General features: G+C 38.9%; 1 protein-coding gene across 1 annotated transcript; it reads right to left on the minus strand.

Annotated features, from left to right (window-relative positions):
* Nucleotides 1-5,326: 5,326 nt before the first annotated feature.
* On the minus strand, nucleotides 5,327-9,771 carry LOC120336072 (protein O-mannose kinase-like). The gene is made up of 4 exons (XM_039403673.2): nucleotides 9,306-9,771; nucleotides 7,398-7,625; nucleotides 6,918-7,021; nucleotides 5,327-5,660 (listed from the first exon to the last, which is right to left on the minus strand). Exons 1-4 carry the CDS (start codon nucleotides 9,357-9,359, stop codon nucleotides 5,327-5,329), a joined length of 720 nt encoding a protein of 239 aa, XP_039259607.2. The 5' UTR covers nucleotides 9,360-9,771.
* Nucleotides 9,772-15,270: the final 5,499 nt, after the last annotated feature.

The raw sequence follows: 15,270 nt of genomic DNA on the forward strand, positions 1-15,270 counted from the left end.
TAATGTAAAATACTTGAAATTGTTAATAAAAATTGGTATTTCTTTGGCTATTTGAGCCGTACCAAAGCGAAATGAAAAAGAATAATTAAAAGCTTGCAAATACATAAACGGAGGCGATTTAAGAACGAAACAATATCAAACACAGTACTATAACTATCGGGCAAAACGACGTTGGAAAAAATAAAGGACAATTATCATCTTAAAAAGGACAAGGACAAAAATCTCAAATAAAGGACTGTCCTTTGAAATAAAGGACGGTTGGCAACCCTACTCGCACACAACAGGGATTCGAACCTGCAAACTCACGCAGGGTAATCAGAGGTGCGGTGCCGGGCGTGTTCTTAACGATTAGCACGATGCGCTGCACCGCCGTGTCTAGCATTCACGGCAATAAATCAGCAGCAATCCCGCTCGAGATAATCAGTAGTCCTGAGCTCAGCAAGATATTAAAAAGTAATTGTTCTCAGTCCGCGCTAAACTTCGCCAAGGACTGAAAGTTTGAAATAGATAGGTCAATTAGCAGCGGAGAAAAGCAACAAGAACAAGTGCAACAGCGCATTATTGCCACCAGGTTTATATCGATGATAAATAAAGCACAACCGGTGTTAGCAAAACATTTAATTTACCGTCTTTCGAATTCCATTCAGAAAAACTTCATGGAACCCGAAGAAATAAACACCAGCGAGATGTCAAACAAAAGAAGTCTGAAAAGTCGGCCCTCTCAAAACATGCTCTTCCTACAGATCACAGAATTGACTGGGAAAACAGCAGGATACTAGAGAATAAAACTCATTACAGAAGAAGACATTTTCTCGAATCTTATCACATTACCAAAGAAAAGAACTCTATGAACGATAAAGAAACTACCTTGTTCCCGCCTGTATATAAGTTATTGTTTAGATCAGGGTTTCTCAACCTGGGGTTCGCGAACCCCCAGGGGTTAACGAGAAGATTTACAGGGGTACTTGGATGACAGCCGATGTTTTGTATGTTGCTGTTTTTATTACTACCATGAAAAAAATGCGTGTCCATTGAAACTAGACGCCGATTGAAACGTAGATTTTCCCTGATCTTGCGTTGTTGTGATTATGACGCAACAATGTAAAATTCAAGGCTTTGCGTACAAACTGTGAAATCTCTAGAGACAGCGTGCTGCGAGCATTGGAGAAGTGGTTATGCTTATTGTAACTTGGAAGAGATTTTAGGAATTCATTAGTTAGGCGGACGACAATGGCAATAATATCAACATGACGATTTAATTTAGTTACATATGGTCAATAAATTGGTGTTGCAACAAATTGTTAGTTAATATATCAGTATATCTAGTCTTACCATACGTTCCGCTTTAGGCGGGACAGTCCCGCTTTTCATCGTTTTGTCCCGCCGTCCCGATAAGTCAGCCAAAAGTCCTATTTTTCGAACTGAACCCGATATTTTGACAGAGAATATGCGCATGAAATTTCGATAACAATATAGTCAATAAAGACAGCCGAGACAGCTTTAAATGTAGGAATGTAGGCCTATGTAGTAAAATCGGAAAATGTGAAGTTATAAAATCACAGCTAAGGGGTCGTTGTCTTTCGAGGCGTCCCGATTCGAAGTCACAAAAATATGGTAACCCTAAGTATATCACAACTTTGTTCGGCGTCCGATTACCGGGGGTTCGCGTTGATTGTTTCGTGACTCTAGGGTACTTGACAGAAAAAAAGGTTGAGAACCCCTGGTTACTTATCGATCTTAAGATCGGTAAGTATATTGATAGGTATTTGTATGTCTGTCTGTCTGTCTGTGTGTGTGTGTGTGTGTCTGTTAGATGCACGCGATATCTCACGAAAGCGAGATTGAACCTGCTCCAGATTTTGCATGTGCATTCATCTTATCTCGGACCAGAAGCCTATTGATTTTGGGCGAATTATGTCCTATAATTAGCGAGTTATCAATCAATTATTGATATAGTGATCTAGATTTTTGTGAAGCGAGAGAATTTTGAAACCCGCCGAGTGTGTGTGTGCGATGCGCAGTGCGCAAGTTACAAGAGCGGATGAATCGAAACTGCAGTTTCTGTTTTTGGGGATCCCCTAACTATCGATCGATAAGTCTTCGGTTTCCAACCGATATTCTCGTTTAGATAGTCGCCATATTTGTATTGGCCTTTTTTAACTAGGTTTATGATTTTGTGTGTTTGTTGCGGGCAAATGATATTTCTCATGTTTTAAACTTTTTCAATAGTTTTGCTCAATTTCCAGAATACTCCATTTAAATTAGTGTATATTATGGAATTAAAAAAAAACTATTCATCTATTAAGATGACATAATTTATTTTAAGATTCGTCATATTGTAAAAAAACAGACAATACACAAGGCAAACGTACAGGACACAAATAAATTCATAAAACATGAACATGTGACACAAAAGCAATCCATGGACAATCTCACCTTGTGATAATAGAACGGATGTGCAACCTGCGGCTCACAGAAGAAAATTGTGCGCCCACGTCCAATAGCCAATTTTGAATGGTGTGCGCCGCGAAACGAGTTTTTGATTTACGTACTTCCAATTCCTTTGCGTTGCAAAGCGTATACTTGAGCTTGTGCAAAACGAACAACGCGAGTCACAAGATCAAAAACCAAACATTTTTGTGACTGCTATTGGAAAGCCAACTTTGACCGACGGCGCGGCTCGCGGTTTCACCCAGTTATTTGTATCTGGCCCATCTGCATTGAAGACTGCATACCCCTGGTATATAATATAAGTAAAAAAAACACAACGAGATGGATGCTCTCGAATCAGGCTTCAAGCTTGTGGAAATCGTGATAAAAAATACAATAAAACAATAACGACATTCACAAAATTACACTTTGGGTGCTCCTGAAGTATGCGAACCAAGATGGCGGACATCCAAACGTAGCATGGGTAACAGGTTAGGGTTAGGCCATAATTTTATTCCAATTTCCCTTATTTTAGTCCTACTATGAGTTCGAAGACTAGCCAAGTGCCTCTCGTAGTATTTGTACCTAAAATTATGGCCTAAACCTAACCTAGTACACATATTACATTCCGATGTCCGCCATCTTGGTTCGCATACTTCAGGAGCCCCACACTTTGTGTTCAATAATATACTTTGTGACGCCAGAATATGAAATATGCGCATAATGGGGATATGCTATATGCCATGAATGTTTCTCAGAGCACCGATTTCCTTGTTCATTTCCGTACCAATGATCAATCAGCAATAAGTCAACGATGGCGTAAAAATGGCACCTTAAACACCATTTTTGCCTAGACAAATATTCGAGTTAGATAAGAACTCAAGATAGTTAAATATCATTGACAAAGGACTGATGAGAATTTTTTTTTTTCATATTTATCCCGGGGAGGGAAAGTGCACGTAACAATGCGAGGAACCCCGCCTCTCACCTGGTCACAAGTCTATGTCAACCGGGAATATTCAACAAGTTTTTAATCCAGATGCAGGGTCTTGTCATTTTGTTGTCGCTGACACGTTAACTTTATAGCTTATTTGCGGCCCCACGTCTATTGCAGTTGAATTATTGTATTTCTGTTATTTTTATATCTCTCAATTGATTTATTTTTCATGTTTTTTTGCACAATATTTCATGCACGGCAGAAATAAATATCTAAATCTGATCAGGGTCTAATGTAGTTAAATACCACAAGTACTTACAGGGAGTCCCGACTTACGACGTTGTTCCGTTCTCGAGACGCGGTGTAACCCGAATTTCAGTGTAAGTCGGAACATTATACTGTACAGTTCATAAATCACTTTATACATATCGTACTGTATTGCAATGTATGGTACTGTAATAAAATGTACAAATAATGCAAAAGAGTACTTTATTAAAAAAAAAGAAAACAATTCCATATCACATGAATAAAAGCAAATACTGTACAGTACAGCATTATCTTTTATATTTTTTATGAAGTGCGTTCGTAACCTCTAAACAGCGTAAGTCGCGACCGTCGAAACCCGAGGACTCCCTGTATATTGGACTTGGCGTAACAGTCTTTGCATATGCCATATCTGATTCTAACCTGAATGCAAAGACCTGGCAAAGAAAAAGCCTTAAACCGACCAAAGATTACATGAACCACCCCACGGCGGCTAATTTGATCTTCGTTAATAATCATTGCTAATAAATTAAAACACTTAATTGAGTACGAGTAATTTCATTTACACGACTGGAGTGACTTCAGTCAATCAAACAATTTTATTATGCTCACTTTGACATAGCACAAAACAACAACCAACAGAATGCAGAGGGCCTGGAGGATGGGCATAATTTACAGACAAAGTTAAAAAACTTACAAGTACACACCCGTCCTCCAAAATCAGTTTGAGAACATCATTAAATAAACATACACGGTATAAAATTAGGCAATAATTTTGAAATGTGAAACAATGAAAACTTCAGCAAACTGTGCGGGTCCGAAAGATGCGTAGTCGACTTTGACTTTTTAGTCTCTAATGAATGGCGCCTTCGGTTTAACTCAAGTAGAGTCAATAACTCAAGTCTGCTTAACACCGGCCCGAGTTATAGCCCGGTTCAACGCTTTATCTCTTTGTTGCTTGCCGCCTCATTCCTTGTGCATTAGAGATAGAGCTGTATTCGATAAATTAGCGGTTCTGAGTGTGTGCGCCGCGGCGCACTGGGCCTACATGTTTGCAAACTTTAAAAAGCATAAAGTACACAATACCTATGATAAAATTGAGTTTTATTTAAAGGCAACATTTTTTTTACCGTGTCCGTGCGACGTGAGTTTTTTTCCCTGATAATTTGGTGCAACACGAAAAAACTTACTGATTGTTTCCGTGTCTTGAGTACAACTCCAACCAAGTCAATTAGTCAAGTGTGTCCAATTCCCGGCGCAAGTTATATTCCTGTTCATCGGACTATCTTTATTTGCTGACTCATTTCATTAAGATAACTCCAGATGGCGCACAGACTGAACATAGTATGTGTACAAGGTTAGAGTTCAGGTTGTGCGTCATCTTGGTACACATACTCCGGGAGCGCCCTCTAGCCTTTGCTGAATGGTGATTCAAATCTCCCAAACACTGATTTAATATTGTTCTCAAGTTGATGCCTTGTGCAGCGGGGTATATTTTCGCTGTTTCTCCATTCATTGTGTATTAGAGAATAATATGGATTTGCTAAATCATTCATCTGTTATTGCTTGTCACGCTTGAAACACTTTTGAAACTTTCCGATTGTGTCCAATTGGTCAAGTCTACCCAATAACGGCCAAAGTTATAACTCTTTTCAGTGGGTTATCCATTAATTAATCGCTCGCAACCTACCTCATTTATTGTGTATTAAAGGTTAATTTGGATTTGCTAAATTTTCGTGTTTGAAACTCTTTCAAAACTTTCAAATATTCAATAAAAACATCTCTCGCTATTGGCCTTAACTTTGGATCCAAATTTTTACATTTTTGATGAATAATTTCTAATTCTTTCATTATAAATTCTTCCAGTTTTGATACTTCCATTAATTTTCTTGTAATGTCCAGAATCTTCCAAATATCAGATTTTTCATCGACAGGTTTGCATGGCTCTTTGTTTTTGTATTCCTCGGCTGTGTATCTCTGCTCAGGTGGTATGAAATCAGGCTGTTTCATTATTCCACCTATCTCCCGGCTGTAAAGTTGGATAAATCGTTAGATTCGCTTAAATAAAGGATTTTGCCATGGATAGGATTTACATATTTATCCCTGGCGATGGAAGCCAGTAACACTACAACAATATAATATTGAAACGATCGTTATGTACACTGACGTCTCCAATGACAGTATGAAAAAATACAACTAGAAACCCTGCTAAATCGCTTAAAAACAGTGAAAACCCGTCTAAAAACACTAGAAACTAAAACCTTCACAACTTACTCAAGAAAATCGGTGATGTATTTTCTCGATCACCTGGACCTTCTTTAACAGAACGCCACTCATGCAACATAATAATAGTCTGATTAGAACGGTAAATTCTCGTTATCACGACGAGTACTGCTGGTATCTTTAGGCCACCCTCGATTGGTCGTGAAGTATAGCGTCATCTCAGTATGTAGGATAGGATTTACATATTTATTTCGGAGTCGAGCAATCCTCTTACACATAACCATCCCCGCATGTGATTCGAACAGTGTAATCAGAGAGGTGTGGTGACCAGAGCTTATATAAGATCTTGTTTATAGCGCAAATTATAGCATAATCGAAAAATAATTTTATAATATAATCGGATTATTTGTTTCCCTGTTTGCTAGTTTCCAATTTTAAATAAAGCAGAAGGATTGGTTTTTAGAATCGTCTCGTAAAACCGATATAAAAGAGTTGACAATTATCAATATTGAAGACGGGATGTATGCACAAGACCAGGGTTCGGCAACCTTTTGTCGCTTGTGGGCCAAAATTGTGGGTTACAAGTCTTCGGCGGGCAGCACATATTTTTTGAAAGTTGAAAACCGAACGGATACTCTTAATAATAAAAAATCAAGCAGTGATACGGGACTGGCCCGCGGGCCGTAGGCTGTCGACCCCTGCACAAGACCATACTGGCCTAAAACATAAATGTGTGGCATGCACCCCTTTTTAATAAGTATAAAAAGCAATAAATCAAATACGCATAATTTGGTCACTTATACCGACAGGCATGGTAACAATGGTGAAGTATACAAAACTGTTTCTACAGAGGAATTCGTAAGACAAGACCAACATCTATAAACAGAGACAATACACAACGTCAAATACACTACATGTGTACATGAAAATAAAATTGAAAATTTGGACGTAAATACAACCCTCTTGAGTCATGATACCGTATACTATGAATGAGGGAATAGTCAAGTTTAAAAGGTAAGTGTGCTATTTCTTACGCAAGAATTAAGAAACTACTCCAACTTACTGGCATGTAGCGTATTCTCCATTCTTCTTGTCCACCTGTGGTATCTCGTCTACATCACTCATGAATAAAGAATGGTCTTTGGTAACGATGAATTGATTGAATGCCTGCGGTGACAAGAAATATCGAAGAGACTAATTTCGAAATAAGTTCCAGCGCGCGATAATTTAGTTTTTATGTTCTATTCAATATGATGATGATGACCCGAAACAATTTTTATCGTTTATTTGGGATTTATTTGAGTCATACAATTCAGATAAACAGCCTGCATTTTGCGCATGTACTGCATAGTATTCGATCTGTTTAAAACACAACAGGCGCTGCATGAAACTTGCTCAAGGAAAAACTTTGGGGCATGTTATTAAATTCACTCGACATCAGACATGATTGACAACTCGAGACGTGGCGATCGACCGGTCGATTGCGATCGACGTGTTGGCCACACCTGCTCTAGCGTTTAAAAAAATACAAATTCTGTTTTACCTGTGGCAGAAAATGGAGATCACAGTGCAGCCTCGGCAACCCGAGTCCATGATGTAAATAATCGAACGCACCAACGATTTTCGTTGCCCATTCAAATCTTTGCTGTCCACTGTACCTTTTGCTGGAACTGCGTTGACCCCTTTTAAGTATCTTATTCAAATCTGCGCATTTTTCACAAGATTCCGTTAATACTGTTGAGTTGGGAGGCTCCTCACAGAAGCCTATAACCTGAGAAAAACATTTGTATAAGTCGGGCTGTTCGAATCGAATAGCAAATTATTCGAATCGGTTGAAAGCGAATTTTCGAATCGCGGCCATCTTGTTTACCTCATTCCACCAATGGTCGAGGTAAATTTCTTAATTTTTTTCTTATTGAAGCCATATTTTTTAACACAATTCTGACATATGACTCTTTTCTGTATTGAGGTATTGATGAAAGCGTGTTTTTTTATTGTCAGTGATGTATTCTATGTTTTCAGTAATTCATGTGTCTGGAGGACCTAAAATAATAAAAAAGTTACATACAATTTCATACCCTCCAAGTATTTAAGATTCGATTCAAAAAAATTATTCGATTCGATCCTGAAATCATCAGGTATTCGAAAATGCCCAGCCCTATGTATAAGTAGAGAATTTCATGCGGTTCTCAAACGTTGAGGCTCTCACCACAAGGGGGTGTAGACAATTTTTTGATGGGGAGTGAAGCTTAATAATTGTTAGATTTGATCTTGCCCGCCCTATTCTGACTATTAACACTTTTTATTTGGATTTTTACGTTCCATTCACGTATTTTCAACGCGCTATTTGAATAAAACATACTTTCGCCTTACTATATCTTATTTGTAGCACATTATTAGCTAGTTATTTTTGAGGTGGGGCGCAAAACTTTGGAAATTCTAAAAGGTGACACTGATTAAAATGTTTGAAAACCATTGGTTTAGGCATTTCGCGAAAAAAATGAATGCAGATCCCAATTCCTTGCTTACCGTTCTTATGACAACTTTAACTAATCACCCCAAGTTTTGAGTTATTTTAATTTAAAAAGACAAAACTTGAATTGTTTTGGAAAGACCTCAGGGTAAATAAAATAAATGTTTTCTGATTTTTAATATGACGCGAATTCACGCATTTTGCTCCAAATAAGGCGCTATGAATAGAGCAACTGACTAGTTCCAGTGGTTCTCAAACGAGAGGCGCGCCCCGCAAATAGGGCGTAGAGAATATTTTGAGAGGGCGTGAAGCTAATAAAAATATTTGAGATTTGATCTTGCCCGCATTATTTAGTTATTTACGTTCCATCCACGTATTTTCATCATTATTTTTTTGAAAAGGACATATTTTCGATCTACTTTCTCTTATTTGTTGGGTTCTTTTTGAGGTGGGTGCGAGACTTAGCAATTTTTAAAAAAGGGGCGCGGCTTTAAAAAGTTTAAGAATCACCGAGTTAAACTACATGTAAGAAGCGGTGTGTAAAAATTTGAGCTTATAGAATAGTAACGATATTCAGTTTGAATATTTGTGTTTGTTTCAGTATTCATTTTGATTTCGAATGTAACTATTAGAATATACCAGGTTGTTAAACGCCAAATCTTGAATATCCACGCTTCCACTTAAAAAATTTCAAATTGTTACTCCCCAGTTAGGTAACTTTAAAAATCGGGCAACTAACTTTTCAGCCGCGTGACTCTGAAAATCTGGCAACACACTTTACATTCACGCGACTCTGAACATCTGGCAACATACTTTTCAGCCGCGTGACTCCGAGAATCTGGCAACACACTTTCCAGTCACGCGGCTCTGAAAATATGGCAACACTCCTTTCAGTCATGCGACGCTAAAAATCTGGTAACGTTATTTTCTTAGTCATAAAGACTTGCCAACCTTACCACTTTGAAGACAAAAACTAACCTGTATAACGTATGGCGAAGGCTGAAGCATCAGTAGATTCCGGTTCCCTTTCATCACTCTATTAGTAATCTCCTCTCTTTCTCTGTTTTTGACAATGGCAAGTTCATACTTGTTGTAGAGAAGTCCAGAACGAACCTGTTAACACATATAACGCGTATCGTACACTTTATGGATCGACGGTCGGCGCATCGTGCTAAGCATTAGAAATACACTTGCCGTCGTACATCTGATTACTCCACACAAGCGCGCGGACATAATTATGTGCGAGAGGATTGCTGGACTTCCGCCGCTGGAGGGTGGTTCTTGCAATTGCTGGTCGATAACGGTTTCCTCTGCCACTAAGTCCATGTATCTGATACAGATTACTGATCAACTATCTTCTGCAGAAAACCCTCGCTGCTAACGCAAATATGTGACATTCGGGAAAAACACCCCGCCACGTGGAGCGGCGGTGTGGCTCAACGGGCTAAGCGTTAGGAATACGCTCGCCACCGCACCTCTAATTACTCTGCGTGGGTTCCTAGGTTCGAACCCATGCAGGGATGGTTATGTGCGAGAGGATTGCTGGATTCCTCGCCGTCGTTGGGTGGTTCACGTAACCGCTGGTCGGTTACGGCTTCCTCCATCACCAAGTCCATGCTTCCGAAAACAAATAATATAACTAATCCCATACCCGACTTGAAATGGTAACCGGACGAGAGGCCGTGGTTCGCCATATGGATAAGCCGTCTTATCGGCTTTCCTCTCCCACTGGAAAAATATGTAAATCCTATCCTAAGTTAGAATTTCCACCGCATTCTGCATTTCTGACTCCAACTCGATAATTACTATTTTTTTTTATTTCGAGTGGTGGCGGGGTCTTTATTCCCTTTTTCCATACTCCACATGGACAAAGAACACCTTATGCATAAGGATGCCACTTTCCTATTCATCGCGGAAAAGAGAAAAGCGGATTAGAGGTGGCTTTATTAAGGCGAATCACGGCATGTCGTCGAGTTACCAGAACATTGTTGTTTCATTTGTATTTTAGTCAACCGTCTTGGATATTGCCAATAAAACAAGCCTGACAATCAGCCATACAAAGACTATTCCTTTAATGTCAGTTTTTACTTAAAATAAGAACACATCGAGAACAACATCTGCTGCCCCTCCCCTGCGTGCGGTGATCAGAGCTGCGTTTTTGGAAACCTTGACTGGGCGATAAAAAGCATTGTATACTCATTATTTTCCCTTTTCCACCTCCTATATGCTTCCCCTCTTCCAAGATATTTTTATCCTTAATTTCCTTGCATCCAAGCCATGGCTGGCATTTTTCCATTCCATCCATTCAAAAATATCCATACTCGCACGGAATTGTCGATTCTGTCTCGTAACTTCGTCGCAAAAGTTTCGATAAAACAGGTTTTAGTTCGTCTGGTATGTCTGAAACATTTTGTAAATTTTTTGCATCGACTTCAAGTTTTTTGTACGGAAATTCATCGTCATTAAAATTCTTTGTTTCAATTTTTTGATTACTATTTTTATCATGTTGTAATATCCCACATTCAGCTTTTTGCTGTTTACTATATCCTGCTAACTTATCGTTGATTTCTACACCTGTGAAAAGTCGCTCATCCATGCCTTTCTCTATAGTCGATGTCCTTTTGCATCGGTAATATTTCAATGTTGCATATTTTACCACAAACGTGAAACAAATTATCAAAAGCATCCAGGCTAATAATTTATTATTATGTAACACCTGCGTTTTCTTATGAAGCCTCATCTAAATAAAAGATTTTAAATCATTAGATTTTTCAAACGCTTATTCGCTCGTAACAAAGCAATCTACAATCATCCACGAATAAGAACAATCTGAGGGAGAAGAAAGCCGATAAGACGACTTGATCATATGGCGAACCATGGCCTTTCGTTTGGTTACCAGTCCATGTTGGGTCACAGCTTAGTTAGCCGGTTACTTGTTTACGGAAGCATGGACTTGATGGCGGTCAAGTCAATTTATATTTTCCAACCAGTAAAAATATCACAGTGAGACAAATTACGAGAAAATGATGATTACATTGATTTACCGGGGAAGGAAAGCTGGTTATCGAGCAGCGACGCCCAACATTCTAATCTCTAATTCAAAAGCCGTAACCGACCAGCGCTTACGTAAACCACCGTATGACTGCGAAAAGTCCAGCAATCCTTTCGTACGTAAGTATCCCAAACGTAATTCGAACCTATGTAGGGTAATCAGAGATGCGGTGGCGAGCGTATTCCTAATCCAACAAATCTCTCGTACATATCTGTCCCACACGGGATTCGAACCCACGCAGGGTAATCAGAGGTGCGGTGGCGAGCATATTCCTAACGTTTAGCACGATGCGCCACACCACCGAGCTATATCTATAATAATTCCCACTTCCACAAGGGAATATAGCAAATGCTATTTCTATCAATCTTATATGACAGGGCTACTCAACTTCAAAATTATTTGGGTCCGGTCTTTCCGGAAATTATATTTCGGCATCTTCAAACGCGCTCTTCTTCGACCGGCTAATGATTATTAGATAATCAAGATTGTTTATTATGGTGTTATAGTTCTTTTTATACATATATACTCAAAACTATAAAAGACATTTTATAAAGGGAAACTTCAAAAATGTGGCTAATGATCCGAAATAAAGAATTAGGTGCGGTCCGAAACAAATACTCGAAAGGTCCGGATTTGGGACCTCGTGCAGTTTCGTATCTAACGTCTTTCTAGAGGGCGTAGCATGACAATTTTTTGACATGTCAATCCTGATCCAATTGTTATGCTACGCCCACTAGAAGTACGTTAGATACGAAACTACATGAGACCCCGGATTCGGACCGCGGTCCGCCAGTTGAGTAGCCCTGATCTATCACTACCCAGTCCATGTTGGGTAACAGCTTAGTTAGCCAGTTATTTGTTTCCGGAAGCATGAACTTGATGGCGGTCAAGTCAAGTCAAGTTTATATTTCCAACCTGTAAAAATATCACACTGGGTCAAATTACGAGAAAATGACGATTACATAGATTTACCGGGGACTTGCAAGTGTAAGCCGATAAAAGGTTTAATCACCCTACGGCAGTGAGAAGTCCAGCAATCCCCTCGCATATGATTATTCGCGCGACAGCTCTTAGCAAGACAATGTACCGCGTGGAGTCCAGCAATCCTATCACACATAGCTATCCCACACGGGATTCGAACCCATGCAGGGTAATCAGAGAAGCAATGGCTTGCGTATTCCTAACGTTTAGCACGATGTGCCACACCGCTTAGCTAAAATTACAATAATTTCCACTCAAATAAATATAGCAAATGCTATTTCTATTAATCCTCTGTGATACACAAGCCTTGCAAGTGTAGGCTTTCAGCTGATAAATTATCAAGTTTCATATAATTTATGCCTACGGCAGAAAAAGTATCTTCTTTCGTAATATCACGGCACTTCTTCGTACCAGTAATTTATCCGTTTCAAGTGATAAAGTATGGGTAATAACGCCTTAACTAATCGGAATCTATCTGTTTCAGCAATATGTATTCTAGGGGTGTGCAACCTGCGGGCCAAATATGACCCACAAGAAAAAATGTGCGGCCAACGGAGAAAAGCCAATTTTGATTGTATTTGGTCCACGAAACAGTTTTTAAATTTAGGATAATCTAGTACGTACAAGTAATTCCAATCTCTATGCGTTGCGAAGCCTATACCTCAGCTTTTGCATGTCATGACATCAATTACCAAATTTTTGGGGTACTCCCGAAGTATGTTAACCAAGATGACGTGCATCGGAACGTAGCATGTGTACCAGGTCAGGGTTGGGCCATAATTTCAGGTACAAATACTACGGGAGTCACTTGGCTAGATCCCGAACTCGTAATAGGCCTTAAATAACGAAAATTGGAATAAAAGTATGGCCTAACCCTAACATGGTACACATACTACGTTCCGATGTCCGCCATCTTTTTTCACATACTACGACAGTATCCCTATTTTTACCAGATGATATAGCAAGGAAACGAAATTGTATGGAAAGGCTTTCAAAATTACAAGCGTAATTGGATCGACCTCTTTAAACGCTTTCGTCACACGCGTTCAAATTTCGCGCTGGTATTCACAGTCTACGCCTACGGTAATGTAAGAATTTGTATTTGAGCGGTATGGGCCATTTATGGGTAAACCAGGGCTTTTCAAATTAAGGGTCCCGAACCCCCGATGGGCCGTGAAAGAGCTCAGCTCAAAATCTTTCGCGATACTAACTTATGTTAAAACGAATATCGATTAAGTTTTAAATATTTGGAACCAGCAGGCTACTGAGACCACCGTCACCGATTTAGAGCCAAAATTCGATCTTTTGTGCGGAAATATGCAAGCACATCGGTCCCTTTCAAAGATATTTTCAATTTTAATAAATTTTTTTTTGATATTTTTTGTATTATTGATTTTTAGTTTAGTTTCATTTTAATTCCTGGGAGTCGCGAAAAAAATTTGACCGCGCAAAGTGGGTGATAATGAAATAAGTATAAAGAACATTCGTTAAAACGTTTAAATCTGCGACAAAACATTGAAATACGTTACTCAAGCACAAAATATTATTTTCTGAACTAGGAAGACATTTGCCGACATTCCAAATTCTCTGTTAAAGAGGCGATAAGTTTGCCGTACTGATTTATATGCTACTTGCCAAACAGCAATTTTGCACCTCATTTCTTGGGTTAATGTATCTAATTGTCATTCTCTAGAGTAGGTTGATGAAAGATGCAAACAATACCTAATTTTACTACTTATCCATACTATGTTTCCTGAAGAAATGAACGCTCTATGATGAGTACCTGAAAAGCAAATCAAAATTAAAAGTGTATATTACTTTTAAGACACCCTGTATATTTAGGCTTACCATATTTCTGAAGCAAAAAAGCGGGACGGTGCGGATTGGACAAGCCAACTTTGGTTCGATTCTAGGGGCTTAGTAATAGTTTTCACATTTCCCATACCATTGTGGGTAGATTACGGGTATCAAAATTAGCTGTAAATCCTATTAAAATATCCTCTATTGGCCTTCGCTTCAAATACTGGAAATTTTTCAACTCATTAGAAAACTTGCACTTTGTTTACGGCATTTTGATGCTTCAACGACAGTACAGTTGGGTGTTAAATTGATGCATGGTTCATACTTCCTGTCATATGATTTGACATAATAATTTTTCTCTCTATCTGAACCAACGAAGTGAGACGCAAATCAGTGCTAAATCGGCTGCCTCCATTAAAAAAAAATCAATTTTGTAATAGTATCAAATAGAAAAATTATTTATGACTATCATACTGCAAAACCGGGACAATTTAGTCTATCGCCGGGACGGTGGGAAAACATGCTAAAACCGGGACTGTCCCGGCTAAACCGGGACGTATAGTAAGCCTATGTATATTGTAAATATTCTTACCATTTCAGATAGTCTAGCAAATTTGAAGGAAACCACTGGTTCATCCAAGTCTAAAACTTTGACACATACGAAATATAACAACTTTAATTGCTTTACGACCTGCGAAAAGCGGTCAACGAAAGAAAAAACAAAGAGACACATTCGGTTGACATAATGACTTCGACATAGGCTTACCATACGTCCCGCTTTAGGCGGGACAGTCCCGCTTTTTAGCGTCTTGTCCCGCCGTCCCGACAAGTCAGCCAAAAGTCCCGCTTTGGCGTTCAGCCATCCAGCATAATACACGAACATGTTCTTGTTACTGTTGTTGCTGTGTATAGCAACGTTGCCTATTTACTAAAGGTGAATGCGTTATTTTGTTTGTTTCGTTGTTTCCCGCGTTGTTAGCGAACGTATTACATGTAAAATCAATTCTAATTGGTCCTGTTCGGACGTTCACGTGAATGTAACATTGAACAACGTCTTTTTGAAGGTGTTATCTATAGAAAAGCATGCTTGGGCGAATAAGTAAATTCTTG

The sequence above is a fragment of the Styela clava genome, chromosome 2, assembly GCF_964204865.1.
Source record: "Styela clava chromosome 2, kaStyClav1.hap1.2, whole genome shotgun sequence".
In the NCBI taxonomy this organism is placed as follows: domain Eukaryota; kingdom Metazoa; phylum Chordata; class Ascidiacea; order Stolidobranchia; family Styelidae; genus Styela; species Styela clava.